Source organism: Tinamus guttatus, unplaced genomic scaffold (assembly GCF_059628265.1).
Source record: "Tinamus guttatus ecotype Peru unplaced genomic scaffold, ASM5962826v1 Tinamus_guttatus_pri_ptg000155l, whole genome shotgun sequence".
In the NCBI taxonomy this organism is placed as follows: domain Eukaryota; kingdom Metazoa; phylum Chordata; class Aves; order Tinamiformes; family Tinamidae; genus Tinamus; species Tinamus guttatus.
The window spans coordinates 7,606,461-7,620,487 of NW_028288689.1; the positions used below are offsets into that span (position 1 = coordinate 7,606,461).

Here is a 14,027-nt window from a genome sequence, read left to right on the forward strand (position 1 = left end):
CGCCGCCATGTCGAAGACCGTGGCCTATTTCTACGACCCGGACGTGGGCAACTTCCACTATGGTGAGCGCGGCCAGGCCGCCCCGCGCCGCCCCGGGTCTCCTTGTTGTGTCCGCCCCCGCCCCAGGGCCGTGTCCCCCGCTGGCGGGGCGGCCCGGGGCGGGCGGGCCCGTGACCGCCGTCGCCGCTTCTCTTGCAGGAGCGGGGCACCCCATGAAGCCGCATCGCCTGGCGCTCACGCACAGCCTCGTGCTGCACTACGGCCTCTACAAGAAGATGATCGTAAGCGGCGCGGGCCGGGCGGGGGCTGCAGGGCGCTGCTCTGTTCCCAGCACCGCCTCCGGAGAGCGGGGCTGCTTTGAGGCCACTGAGGCCCCTCAGGGCCTCCTCGTGTTGCTGCCGCTTGTCTAGCTCCGTCGCAGCACAACAAGGGACAGGGTTGTCACTGACAGAGTCCCACGTGCTCTGGGACATTTCCCTAAGCCCGTTTTCCCCCCCAGAGCTGATTCAAGCTGTAAGGCGTGAAGGTCGGCGTTGGCTGTGGGCATCGTGTTCCCAGCCGTGCTCGCGGTACTGGAGCCGAAGCTGTGACAGCAGGAAACGCACGGGGTTCTGGCACCTATAGCTGCTTCTAGAAAGGGTCAGGGACTGCGTGAGGTAACGTGTGGTCACAGGGGAGTAAAGCTCAAAACCCAAGCAGTTAGCTAATCCATCCCATGGGTGCAAGGATTCCCTGATCCTGCCTCAATTCTTGTTAAATGTTCAGCCCGCCTGGTCTTCCAAGTCATTATTTCCCAGCCATCTCACACAATGCTGTTCAGTGCTTTCCTCTTGTTCCCATGGGGAGGGTTTTCTTTTCCTGGGCTCTAACTTGTCCCAACCTGGTAAAATATAATGAGCACGTAATGATCATCAAAAAGCAAGTTTGAGTCTCTTCATCTCTCAAGAACTAATTTTGCAGTAGTAGAATATGCTGCAAATCTGATTTGAAATGTTATTTCACTTGGCACAGGCGGGTTTGAACCAGGTCCCTTTCCCTAGAATCCCTGTTTGTTTTGTGTCCATTCCCATAGCATATTTGGGGTGAGTTTCATTTGGCTGGTTGGTTGGTTTTCACTCTCTCAGCAGTTCAGGGTATGTAGTTAACTTTTCCTTGGTACAAGGTCAAGGAGGAGTGTTAAAACTCATGCGTCTACCTACTCAAGATGTTTTTTTCTGCGTTTTGAGGTGCATAATAGGCCACCTCCAGCTGCAGAATGTTTTGAGGCACCTTGTTTTTGTCCCTTTAGCTTGTCCTGGTTTTCCATGCAGAGAGATTGTTTTTAAATTGTTTCAGACCACTGAGCAGTTTAACTCCTGTGCTGCCTGGCACGCTTCCAGGTCATGATAGCTGATTCAGGGGCCAGGTTTAGCTGCTAGCTATTGTCTCTCACAGCCCATAGCCTATCTGACGTGCATGGGGAAAGGCCATGACCCAGAATGTTGTCCTAAATGTTAATCTGTATTCTCCAACTCCAGGCACTGCACTTTTCATGTACGTAGATATATGTGTGTATAGATATACTTGAGTATATAATTACGTGTTTCATATAACACACACTTGACTTTATACGTGTGTATGTGATTATATATATACATAAATAATTTGACCATGGTTATATAAATAAGTAAAGCACTTCACAAAGCAGATACTTCTCCTGTTATTCACGTGTCTGAACTCGATGTCCTAGGAAGCTGCTTTGATGCTTGTGCTCTTAAAATCGATCGCAGGAGATGCAGTTACTTGCTCACTGGGGACTCGCTTGTTTTAGAGGGAAGTTCTAGAGGCGACAGCATCATCAGCCCTTCTCAGCGATATGTTTTCATGTTTGCAACGTGTCTTAGGGATAAATCATGAGCTGTTGCAAAAACACAGTGATTGTAGAAAGCTGTTAGGCAGAAATGTGCCATGCTCAGGCTCTTACCAGCTAGACCAGGCTCTTTTCCAGAGCCTTTCTAGTTCCTGTGTTCCCTCATGCCTGACATTAAGTCAGGCAAAACTATAATAAATTTTACTGATGAGGAACCTGAGCAGTGTTCAGTTGTCATAATACCAGGGAAAAGCCCCTGCTTAAAGGGCACCTTTCAGGCACTTGAAATTTAGGCAGCTCTGGGATCAAAGTTTATTGCTGTGAGCAGTAGAGAACAGGATCAGCCCAGTGGTGCTGGTTCTGGAATATCTTGAATCCTGCGTATTTACAGCATCCTCTCCAGTTTCTGGGGAGGGAAAAAGGCAAAAATCTTGTTTTTTCTTCCCTTTTTAGGGCAAAGTGTTATCAGCCAAACCCATATAAGTGGGAAAGTTGAGATGTGGCTTTTCCCTCTGCTTTGTACCCACTGTCACTTGAGCAATCTTGTCATTATTTCTTGTGCTGTCCAGGTGCCTGGCTTTTGTCACGGGCTCACCTTCAAGCTCTTTGGCTAGTGCATCCCCTTACGGGGGGAGAGACTTGGGGGCTCAGCATAGTGCTTAGAAAAGTGTCCTAAAACCAGAGCACGAGGCCAGTTTTTCAAAGCAAATGCACTGCTCTGCTAGGATGCACCATTAAAATTGTTGCTTAATGGAATATATAACCTTGGCCTACTTAAACATTTAAAAAAGTTCCTTTATGGAACTAATTCTTTTACCTTGGTGTTTGGTAGAGTCAAATCCTTTTGATTTTTCATCCGTTACAGTATGGGCTTGTGCCCGTGGAGTAATTCATAGCAGCCAAATATTCAACCACCTGTAGGGACCAGCCTCAGGAGGGGCTGTTTTTTTGTGTTCCTGTTGGCAGGAGAAATAAGAAAGGATTGGGAAGCTGATGCCTTCTCCTCATGCCAATAGGAACTCCAACCTCCAGGGCTTTTTTCTCCATGTTTGCTGATTCTGTATCTTCTCTTGAATGCCTGTCTACTTTTTAATCAAAGCTGAAACCACTAAGACCTCAAAGAAAAAGTTACCCTGTTCCTAACTCCTCTCTCTGGCACCTTGGAGTTACCAAGGGCAGGGCAGATCCAGCTGGATATACTTGGGGCACACACAGCGTCTGGAGAATTTAGTTTCCAAATTTTTACTGTAAATATGTGAACTTCTATGACTAACTTGTCAAACTTTGGGATTTTTTTTCTTGCAGAAACAGCAAAAAGCATATTCTGACATGACACTTCTAAATGTCAAATCCATGCCTGACGGAGGCAGTAGGCAGAGCTGTACACTTTGCCCTATTTTTAGCCTTGAAGCTAGCCGGGTTTGGTTTTTTATTTTATTTTAGTTACATTTTCCATAAAATGTCATCATGAGGCAGAAAACCACACAGGAAACTTCATCTTGAACAGTCAGTGACTGGCAAAGTTACAAGCAAATAAAACCGAGGGTTTATTGGTCAGTGGTGACCATAAAAGGTCTGACTGGCTTTGTTATGGTTACATCACTCGTTATGTGCCCCTTCTGCCTTCTCCATAGAGAAGCCTGCTGTTATGCCCAGGTGAAAGAAGCTGTTTTTCTCTTTTGAGATATTTTCCCAGCTTGTTTGTGGCTTGTGGGCGTGTGGAGATCCCCTCCTTAAGGCTCCGTGTTGCTGAGAGGGATCTGCTGCTCTGCTCCACTTTCCTGCATCGTGTTCCCCCTGCCTCCCCCGTGCTGTGTCTGGAGGCTGTTGGCTCAGCTGGAAGCTGATACCTGGAAGCTGTTCGAAGCTGATGCAACTCCACAACTTGGCAAAACCAGGAAAAAAACCTGCTGAATTCGCAGTATGAGGCAGCCTGTGTGACCTGCCAGAGCCTGCGCAGGGTTGTGTGGCTGGGAGCGGGGGAAAAGGTGGAAGGAGGCAGGTTTCCCCTTCTCCTAGCAACTTAGTCTTGAAGTTTTCTCTCTTTTCTCTCTGTTTTGGATCCCCTGTCACTACCTCTAATTATCCAAGAGAGCCTCTTAATATCCTGCGAGGTTTATTTCTCCTCCACGAGGATTTTTTTAGTGTTGCTTTTGGTCTTGTTTGATTTAATCATGGACCCCAAGGGGATGTGTCTCTCCAGAATCTTCCTGGGAAATAGGTCTTGCTAACTGGAGATTAATGGTCATCCAAAATACTGCAGGAGAGGGGATGCTCCTTTGAAAACCTGTACAACTAACACATGCAGAAGGAGATGGAGTATAGTAGCCCCACATACCTCCTCCAGGAAACCTGCCTGACTTATCTGGTGGGCAGCACGTGAATTTCCAAACATTTGACTTCAATTTTTGCTTTTCAAAATGTCTATTTTTAAAAAAAATGATTTTTTTTTAAAATGAGGCTTAAGAATAAAACTACCATCTTCTCAGTGAAGTGTGTTTGTACTGCTCCCACATTATGGACTTTTAGTTACATTTTGCAGTTATGCAGGTTTGCAAGGAGTCCATCAGTCTGCCTGGCACTGTATGATACTAATACAGGTCTCACAGGATCATATTTAGCCTAGAAAACAGTCATGCTGATAGAAGCTGCCTTGACATATTTTCCTTGGGGAGATAAGCATGTGGTTTTTTTCCATGTTTTACTCTTATTTCCCTTTTTTTTTCCATGCAGGGCATGCTTTATCCAAGACAAATTGGGAAACACAAAAATTACCCCATCCTGATTTCAGGGGAGATTTAGTTTTCCCCATGATGGATAGGCAATGTTAATTTTTAACTTACTGCATATTAAGATACTCACTCTTAAGTGCCAAATTGGCAACTGTGTGTTGTCATGAGAACCTGAATCTGAATCCATCCATCTCCCTGACCATTTTTAGACCACTTTGAAAAGGAAATGAAGCTTATGCAACTGTTCCATCTATCTAAATAACTCTTGAACCTAGGAACCCCTTAGAGACAAGTCTGACAGAGGGACAGAAACCTTCATTTTGTGAAGGAATTACAAATTCTGTGAACGCTGGTGGCTAATGTGGCAATAGTGTGACCTGATGAAGAAAAAAATGCAGTCTGGACTTGGCTCTTCTCTTCTACTTGCCAGTTTGCCTGTCAAGAGTGTGTGTGTGTGTATATACATATGTGTGAATACATATATATGTGTGTACATCTATGTGGAAGAGAATTGAGATTTCTGTGGTAGCGAGTCTAGGATTTGGGTGTAGGATATGGGGTGTTTTGTAGTGGGGAGAAAGGAGGGATATGGTGAGAGCTGCAGGTGTTGTGGGAGATGAGGATGTGGTTAAGAGACAAATTAGTAGGAAAATGGGCTTCATGGAGCAGCTTATTGGGTTTAAATGAGTGTCAGGGAGCTAAACATGTATTGGAGTATTTTTGGTTATACTCCATGCAGGTTGTTTGGCAATTGGTTTGAAGTGTCTTTTAGCCAAAGCAAATGCAGGTTTGGATGGGCAATGAGTCTTGTTTTTCTCTCCTGAAGGTTTTCAAACCGTATCAGGCATCCCAGCACGACATGTGCCGATTCCATTCCGAGGACTACATCGACTTCCTGCAGCGAGTGAGTCCCAACAACATGCAGGGATTCACCAAAAGCCTCAATGCCTTCAATGTGGGCGATGACTGGTGAGTCTTGTGGCCTTCCATGGCCACAGGGTCGTAAAGGCTAACGTGATCCCAAACTGCCTGTGTCTGAGGAGCTCTCCTAGAATATGCTGCATTCTGTGTCTCTTTTTTTAGAAAATTAATTTTATTTTTTTCCACTCCTTTATTTTTTCTTAACTAGAATGAAGTACATATCTTCCTGATCATATCAGATTCCTGGAGCCTCCTTGCTCCCTTTCCCTGCTCTCTAACTCTTTGCTGTCCATGTTTTTAGGCCTGTATTTAAGACTGTAGGCTTGAGTTAGAAATTGTGCCTCTACTTGTTCTTGCAGAGCCCCCAGTTCTCGGGTGTACTAGCTACCTTTTAAAATAATTGCCTGTCATTTTTAGCTATGCCAATGTGTGTGTGTTAAATTTTAGGCAGCTTTGGAACCTGATTTTCGGGTAGAACTGAGGCGCTATTCATGCAGCTGTACAAAACCACAGGGGATCTTGTTAAGAATATTTAATTTCAGTCTTTAATGTTCATGGGAGTTGGCAACATGGGAGAAATGTGAGGAAAAGTGCCTTGTGTGACTGAAAAAGTGTCCAGGGGAGGAAAGTGAGGGCTGTCAGAGAATAAGATTGTCCTTATGTGTTCTTTGGTGGAGAAAACTGTAAGTAATGTGACAGCAGAAGTTATGTTAGCTGGGGAACAATGTTACCCCAAGAAAATATTAGTATAGCTTGTTTTAAGCATTTAATCTGGGACTTGGAAGATGGTTCCACATCCTCACTGCTGCGACAGTTTTATTCCCAGCTTCGTTCCGGAGAGATGGGGGGGGTGTTCTCTATTTGAACTGTTGCTTCTTTTCCAGCCCAGTGTTTCCAGGCCTCTTTGAATTTTGCTCTCGCTACACTGGGGCCTCCCTGCAGGGAGCAACACAGCTGAATAACAAGGTAACTGAGCTGATGGGATTGTCTCTTGAAACACAGATAGAAGTTAATAGGTTATTAATTTAAGGACAGCCTCCTGGGTGAGTTTTTTAGCAGCAGTAGAGTAAGCACAGCTGTGTTGCTGTGTAAAAGCTGCAGAGATTCAACAGTATTTCAGAGGGATGACACTTGTCAGTCTGGTAAGTGTAAAGCAGAGCCCCTGGGCGAGCTCTCTGTGCTGGGTGCTCTGTCTAGTGCTGGCAGGGTGGGGGGCCGGGGGTGGTGGGAGAGGCTCTCTGCAGTCCTACTGAGGAGCATAGAGGACGTGGCTAATCCAGTATGGACACCATGGAGCAAACTTTGCTAGCTGGGCTGTAGAGCAACGTGGAGCTTCACGGTGGCCTGCAGAGGTGCAGGAAAGGGCAGAAGGGTGTTCGGGGCCACGGTGCGGGGCTGGAGTGCCTGCTGGCTGGGTGCATGGCAGGAAGCTGGTGGTTGCCATGCTGTCATCTCAAACGGATTTATCTTTCGTTCCTTAGATCTGTGATATTGCCATAAACTGGGCTGGGGGTCTGCACCACGCCAAAAAGTTTGAGGTAACGAGACAAATCTGAGCACTCCTCTGTCCTCTTGAGGACCGTACTCTGTGTTGATTCTGTTCTAATACTGTTTGGTTTTCTTTTCTTGCAGGCTTCTGGCTTTTGCTATGTTAATGACATAGTTATCGGCATCCTGGAGCTGCTTAAGTAAGTACGTGGGCCAAGTGCAGAACTGTCCTGGCCAGCACGTGGCTTCTTATATCCTGTGCCTGTTCTCTCTCTCTTCTGTGCTTAGTTGATGTCTTTGTCCTTCCGAATTCTGAGAACCCTGGGAACTTGATCTTTCAACCTGATCTCTTCTTTAGACATAAGTTTGGGGGCTTAAGAGTTAGAATATCTGCTTCCAGTTTTGCTATAGGGTGGTTTAATGATAAAGGAAACTTCTTAAATTCTGTTTCTCCATATCCGTGTGTGAAATACCCATTTTGCAGGTCTTGTGAGTCCCAGCATTTTTTTTTTTTTTTTTTTTTTTTGCCAGAGTGAGCCTTTTGTATGGAAATGCAGACTATGGCTCACTGGAGAAAAATGACTCTCACGTTCTTGATTTGCTTGACTGGCTTAAGAGGAGGACTTGGGCAACACGTGGATGATCAAAGGGCAGGTGTTTTGTGCAGAAAAGAGTCAGAGTCAAGAGTCATTCTTGTTGGGTTTTCTTTTTAAGGGAAAGAAAATCAAAGTTAAAGAAACACCTTCAATTTCTTGGAATAATCTCTGATATTTGTCCTTTAAATCCACTGCTCATCCTAGCAAATAGTTGCATGACTGATGGCAAGCTTGCTGACAAGTCACATTTATGGAACATACAGGGATTTCTTGCGTCTCTTTCCTCCATGCCAGTTTTTCCTCCTTTGTGCTCAAAAGTTCAGCTCTGCACTGTTATACCTCTGCACACCCATTTTTCAGGCTGTTGTGTTAGCGCCTCTCATGCTAGAGGCTTCAAATATAGCCTCATCATCCCCCCAAGGAAGACAATATTGTGTCCTTAAACCTTTGTTCTCTTTTTTGGGGAACGATTTCCACAGGAGATGGCTGCCTGAGTCCTTGTCTGTGAGGGTACTGTGGTCCCTCTGCCCTTAGAAGGTCCCTTTCTCCCTTTGGCAGTGCACAAAGACTCCGTGTTCATCCCCCTTTTCTCCTTGCTCTTGTTAGTCAGCTGGGGTAAGGCCTTAGGGGCTTTAGGTTTTGATGATGTCTGGCTCTTCAGGTCTCTTCCAGGTCTCCTTGACACACACATGTGCCAGATTCCCTGCTCTTTGGCTTGTTCAGATGCTGTATGTCCTTATAAAAGGTGCTAAAGTTCTGCCAGTTCCACAGCTGGCAGGCAGGAGAGGCAGGACATGTCTCCAGTGCTTGACAGTGCTGACGTGCACTGACGACATGAGTTTTCACTGTTTGAACTACTGCATTTGCTGGTGGTGATCTCATCTCATCCCCGTTCTGTTTCTGGGAGCCAGCAAGGTTTTCCTCCAAGGTGCCCATTTCCTTGGGACAGCTGAGCCAAGGGAGCCTGGTTGGGGCAAGTTACCTCTTCCCCATCGGCCTGAACATCCCTTCTGACTTGCATCGTGCCCAGGGCTTCCCTCATGCCTCTCTCTGTGGATCAGCTCCTTGCCATCCTGCCAGCATTGCCTCAGATTCCCTACCTGAGCCAGTGACAACTGATTTCTGCAGCCTTAGGATTTGCATCCAATCTGTGCTGGAACAAGGCAGCTCTTCAGAATCCAACTCGTTTTCCTCGGAGCTTGCTGGCTGGGACGTGGTACTGCCCGTCCTGCCAGTATTCTGGTACATGGAGGGAAATAAGTGCTCTTACCCCCGTGGCTGGCTTACTGCCCATTTCCAGAGATGGTTAAAATCTGCTGGAGTTCTTAAAGATTTATCAACCAGCAAGTTGCTTGAAAATAACTTTCCAACTCCAGTGTGGTTAAATAGGTTCTCTTTATCGTGTGTTTTCCAGTATATTTCTGTCTCCATCTGAAAAGCTTCTGTGTTAATATCTCCAAAAAATTGAGTGGTGGGTGCATTTGTACAGGCACAAATATGTACAAATGTAACGCATGTCCAAAGCTATTTGATATGTGTGGAGGGGGACAGGTGGGTTCTTTCGGCAGGTAGGTTTGTGTGTAGATTAGATTTATGGTTTTTCAGAGTTCTGGGGATAGTAAAATGTGGGTAATGATGTGCTTAGGTGCAGAACAGACAGTGTGAAGCAGTTTCTCCTGTTTCTGGCAGATACCACCCACGTGTTCTGTATATTGATATCGATATTCACCACGGAGACGGTGTCCAGGAGGCCTTCTACTTGACAGACCGTGTCATGACAGTGTCATTTCACAAATACGGGAACTATTTCTTTCCTGGAACGGGTACGTAGCTTCCTTTATAATGTGCACCTAGCCTCCTTTCAGAAGCAGCTGAAAGCTTTGCTTTCAGTGTAAGATTGAGATTGCAGCTGCAGGAAAAAAGAAATGATGCAAGAAAGCACATGGAGAAGCACCTAGGGAGGAACAGTCCTGTAGTTATTTGTAGGAAAGGGGGATCGTAGCTCGCTGAGCATGGATCTTGGCCTGCAATGGGTCTGGTCTGTCCACACGGCTGAAGTTTCAGAGCTGTGGTGACTTCTGTCTTTCCGTGGCCAGGTGACATGTATGAAGTTGGCGCAGAGAGTGGCCGTTACTACTGTCTGAACGTGCCTCTACGAGATGGCATTGACGACCAAAGTAAGCCATGTTCCTCACCTTCTCCCTGCCCAGGTGTTTGCTGGTTTCTTCGGCTCCAGAGCCATGACAGATCTGCCTTTCTGTCCGTGCAGGTTACAAACATCTCTTCCAGCCAGTCATCAACCAGGTGGTTGACTACTACCAGCCCACCTGCATAGTACTGCAGGTGAGAAATGAGGCCTCTGCACATGCACATCCCCTCTGGATGCTCCGGGTTGGAGGGTTAAGCTACCAATTCCCTGTTCCCAGGGAATAGTGTCATCCTGGTTGAGCTGCTCTCTGTAGCTCTCTTGAATTGGGGTGGCCAAGGGGTGAGGATGCTGTGACATGTAGGAAAAGCGATGCCTCTAGAGCCAAAATTCACCTGCTCTTTCTGTTCCCTAGTGTGGTGCTGATTCTCTGGGCTGCGACCGTTTGGGCTGCTTTAACCTCAGCATACGAGGGCACGGGTAAGCAGAGCAGCCGAAGGACCCCTGTTACCCTGCAGGGTTGCAGAGGGCCCTGCAGAGCTTTCACCTCAGTGTTCCGGCGGCAGCAGCAGCATTTTTTCTCTTGTGACAGGGCTGCAGGATGGAGATTCCCAAACTAGCGGGAGGGTTAGGATCCCTGAGTGGGAATTTCAATCCGGGTGTATCGCAGCAGCAGTGGTGGTTGAGCATGTGGTGGGTGGCTCAGGGGAGAAATCACCACCTGACGTGAGAATGTCAGATTCGTGATGTCAGCACGTCAGATTTTGTGACTGCTCTGGTATTTCTGGTTTGAATTTCTAGGGAATGCGTGGAGTATGTAAAGAGCTTCAACATCCCCTTGCTGGTCCTGGGAGGAGGTGGCTACACGGTCCGCAACGTGGCCCGATGCTGGTGAGTCTCTCCATGCTTTTTGAAGGTCAGCGATACAGCAGTCACTGTGGGTTTTGTGCCTGCATCTACCATGAAGCTTTCTCTGGACTGAGCCCATCTTTTTTGGTGTTTTCAGGACTTATGAAACATCCCTGCTTGTAGAGGAAGCAATTAGTGAGGAGCTCCCATACAGTGGTAAGGTGGCGTTCCCCTGTTTTTGGTCAGATTTGTTTGTTTTTGGTGTTTTTTCACTTTTTATTTTTCTGGTTTTGTTTGCTTTTTCACTGTTTAGCTAAGGTACCTGTTGTACCAGCTGAAAAATTACCATTTCTGCTGCATACTGACCAGAGGGGAGGATCTGGGTCCAAGTGACAGCACTCTCTGTTCTTAATCATGCAGAGGGATCCAACAGTACCCTTCCAGCTCCCAAGCTTCTAGCTTGTTGGTTTTGCTGGACAGGAAAAAAATCCTTATTGTGTCCTATGTTAATAATAGGAATCATTTCCTATCCAGTGACCTGGGCATTACATTTGCTTTCTTTGTTTCATGTGATCCTTACGATTGGAGCTGTATGTCCTGGTGCCTTTTCGGGTCTCATCTCAGCTGGGGTGGTGGGAGAGTAACCTCTGCTTCCCCGCAGAGCAGCCTGGCTGGTCCCCTTGCTGCTGTGGTTTAACTTTCTGCCTCCTTCCCTCACAGAGTACTTTGAGTACTTTGCTCCCGACTTCACCCTTCATCCCGATGTCAGCACGAGGATTGAGAACCAGAACTCCAGGCAGGTGGGTGCTGTGTGTTCCCCAAACCCTGTGGCTGATGCTGTATCCTGTGAAAGCAGGCAGAGCCCTGGTGAGGAATTCTTACGGAGACAGAAAGCTGAGGAAGTACAGGCAGAGCCTTCCCTCTGGGATGGCAGCAAGGCCTTCGGAGAGAAAGGGTCCTTGGCCTGTGGGAACCTTCTTGAGCTCTCTTACAACGTTTTCTATGTGTTTGAGTCACGACAACTCTATTAGCTCCCGCACCTCCTCTGCCCTTTGCACAAATGTTATTTCTCATGGCAACCACTTAGATGATGCAGACGGGTAACGGTGCTAATAGTTGTGGCTCTGTGTAGACTGTCAGGTATGATTGTTGTGATTTTTCTCTTTAATTCCCTTGCTTTTTTTTTCCCTAAGTAGTACTTGGATCAGATCAGGCAGACGATATTTGAGAATCTGAAGATGCTGAACCATGCTCCCAGCGTGCAGATCCACGATGTCCCCTCCGACCTGCTCAGCTACGACCGCACGGATGAGCCTGATCCAGAGGAAAGAGGCTCTGAGGAAAACTACAGCAGGTAGATGCTCTGGTGACCTGGAGAAACAGGCTTCTCTCTCTGTTCCCCCTGGGGTGAGCAAGTGATGTGCAAAAATTTATTCCCTGGGAGGGGAATATTAAGGCACTTCTGAGGTTCTGGTTTCACCCAGGGAGCCATTCCCCACAAATGTGTGGTCTCCTTACAAAGTGTCCCGGGGTGCTTTGGCAAAACACACTTTCTGACTTTGTGCATGTGACCTGGGCTTCATTCCTGTCCCCACGGGGCCTCCCCACTCACGATCGCTCTCTCCTCCAGGCCTGAAGCTCCCAACGAGTTCTATGACGGTGACCACGATAACGACAAGGAAAGTGACGTTGAGATCTGAGGGGCTCTGATGTGGCACTCTGGACTATGGGGGGGGCCCCGTGCTGGACACTGGTGCTTGGCGCAGGGAGCTGGGGCACGTGTGAGCTGGCTCACCCTCCCTTCGTGTTTGACCGCGTGCGGCGGCAGCAGAAACGGCACCTCCTGCTACCTGGAGAGGCAGAGAGCAGTGAAACGTGGTCCTTGCTGTCTGCCGGGGGTCAGGGTGCCACCTGCCACCGCTCTCGGACGTGGACGTCCAGGTAGCGCTCACGTCCGTACTGTAGCCTCTGGCTGGCAGCCGTTCAACTACCTTCAGAGCCTGCTCTGCCCTGGCTCCGTCGCAGCTTCTGCCGGACAGGTGGGAGCCGGAGCGCTCGTGCCTGGAATCTCTGCCTCTCTCCAGCAGCGTCGTCTGATCCCTCCTGGTTTCCCCAGCCCTCTACTCAGGTACCCAAATCATCGTCCTCTGACACCTGCACCGAGGGCTGCTTCCTGATGACCTTTCTGACCACCCAAGGCTCCCCAGCTCGAGGAGAAGCACTCAGGAAGACAAGGCCAGTCCTGGGCTGGGGGGACCGAAGTAGGGAGCAGGGCAGAAGAATGTTTGTGCAGAGAGTAGTCTTGTTCGCTGTCCCCATGCTTAGTTTTGCATTCACCAACAAGTCCTGGAGCACTTGCCAACTTGGACCTAGCTGCCCTGTTTGTCATCACTCTTCAGGAGGCTAAAATTGCTGTGAAACACAGGTTTGGTTGCCAAGGTCAGTACGTATTGTATCTTGCACCTTTAATGTAGCTCCCAGCTGTGTTCTCCAAGTTCACACATGCCCCTTTTACATGTCTGAGAAAGCCCTGTGCTGCTCCCTTGGAGTGAAGAGCATTCCTCCTCATCTGTGCCCAGAGACATCGCCCTGCTCAGGGGCAGGGAAGCTGCTTCCTCTGTCTCCTCTCACCCTCACGCAGCAAGGAGGCTTCTCTTGGCCATTCCCGAAGCCTCCAGCGTTGCTGCTCCTCCTGAGTCATCACCCGGTACCTGTCGTGGTTTGGAGAGAGCTGGTAGGGGTGATGAGAGGGGTGTTGCCTCTTACCGTCTGTACCGTTCTGTTTACTGATGTCTTTACACATTAAATCAAGAGGCAGTATTTTTCTTACCCGCCCTGTTTGTCTATTCAATGCTCCTGCCTTTTTGGCTCCTGTTGAGGCCACAGAGGACGCGCGTGGTGGGCAGTGCCCTGCGCCGCCCGAGCCGTGGGGCGGATGCGGGGCGTTCGACTCCTCCCCGTGTTCCCCAGCCTTTCCGCCTCGGAGCGCAGCGAGGAGGGCAGCAAGGAGGGCCACGAGTCCTCACACAAAGGCACCGGTCCCGCGGGTGGCAGGCGCCCCTGCTCGTCCTCACACTCCCATGAAAGCTTTGCGGGAAGCTAAGGTTTATCCAGCATCTCCAATAATAGTTTTTCAGGGTTATCCAACCTCTCCAATAAGAGTTTTAAATGTCTGGGCTGCTTTGAGTTGCAGCTTGCATGAGATTCTGCCCTTTGCCTTCTCACTCTCCTGCAGCCCTGTGAGTGACTGTTCCTCTTTGTTCCCAGCACTGCCGCACTCTGTCTCTTGGTTCCCCCTCCCCAGGACATTTGCTGCTTGAATTAGCTCTTGAGGGCCTGTGAGGATTGACCTTGCTCTCACGTTCTGTTCCCTCAGCCAATAAAGCAGCCGTGGAGAAAGAGGAGAGGTACGTGGAGAAAGAGGAGAGGTAAAGGAGGAAATGATG

General features: G+C 48.3%; 1 protein-coding gene across 1 annotated transcript; it reads left to right on the forward strand.

The window, feature by feature from the left end:
• Nucleotides 1–12,664, forward strand: HDAC3 (histone deacetylase 3). Its single transcript, XM_088522655.1, has 15 exons — nucleotides 1–62; nucleotides 199–281; nucleotides 5,408–5,550; nucleotides 6,387–6,468; nucleotides 6,984–7,040; nucleotides 7,135–7,190; nucleotides 9,276–9,409; nucleotides 9,683–9,763; nucleotides 9,856–9,929; nucleotides 10,148–10,212; nucleotides 10,534–10,623; nucleotides 10,739–10,797; nucleotides 11,302–11,381; nucleotides 11,778–11,935; nucleotides 12,212–12,664. Exons 1-15 carry the CDS (start codon nucleotides 8–10, stop codon nucleotides 12,279–12,281), a joined length of 1,287 nt encoding a protein of 428 aa, XP_088378781.1. The 5' UTR covers nucleotides 1–7; the 3' UTR covers nucleotides 12,282–12,664.
• The last annotated feature ends 1,363 nt before the right edge of the window (nucleotides 12,665–14,027 follow it).

Coding starts and splice junctions, on each gene's coding strand:
- HDAC3 (XM_088522655.1), top strand. CDS start 8: ATGTCGAAGACCGTGGCCTATTTCTACGACCCGGACGTGGGCAACTTC. Junction 7,041..7,134: donor ACCACGCCAAAAAGTTTGAG/GTAACGAGACAA, acceptor CTTTTCTTGCAG/GCTTCTGGCTTTTGCTATGT. Junction 10,798..11,301: donor TGAGGAGCTCCCATACAGTG/GTAAGGTGGCGT, acceptor CTTCCCTCACAG/AGTACTTTGAGTACTTTGCT.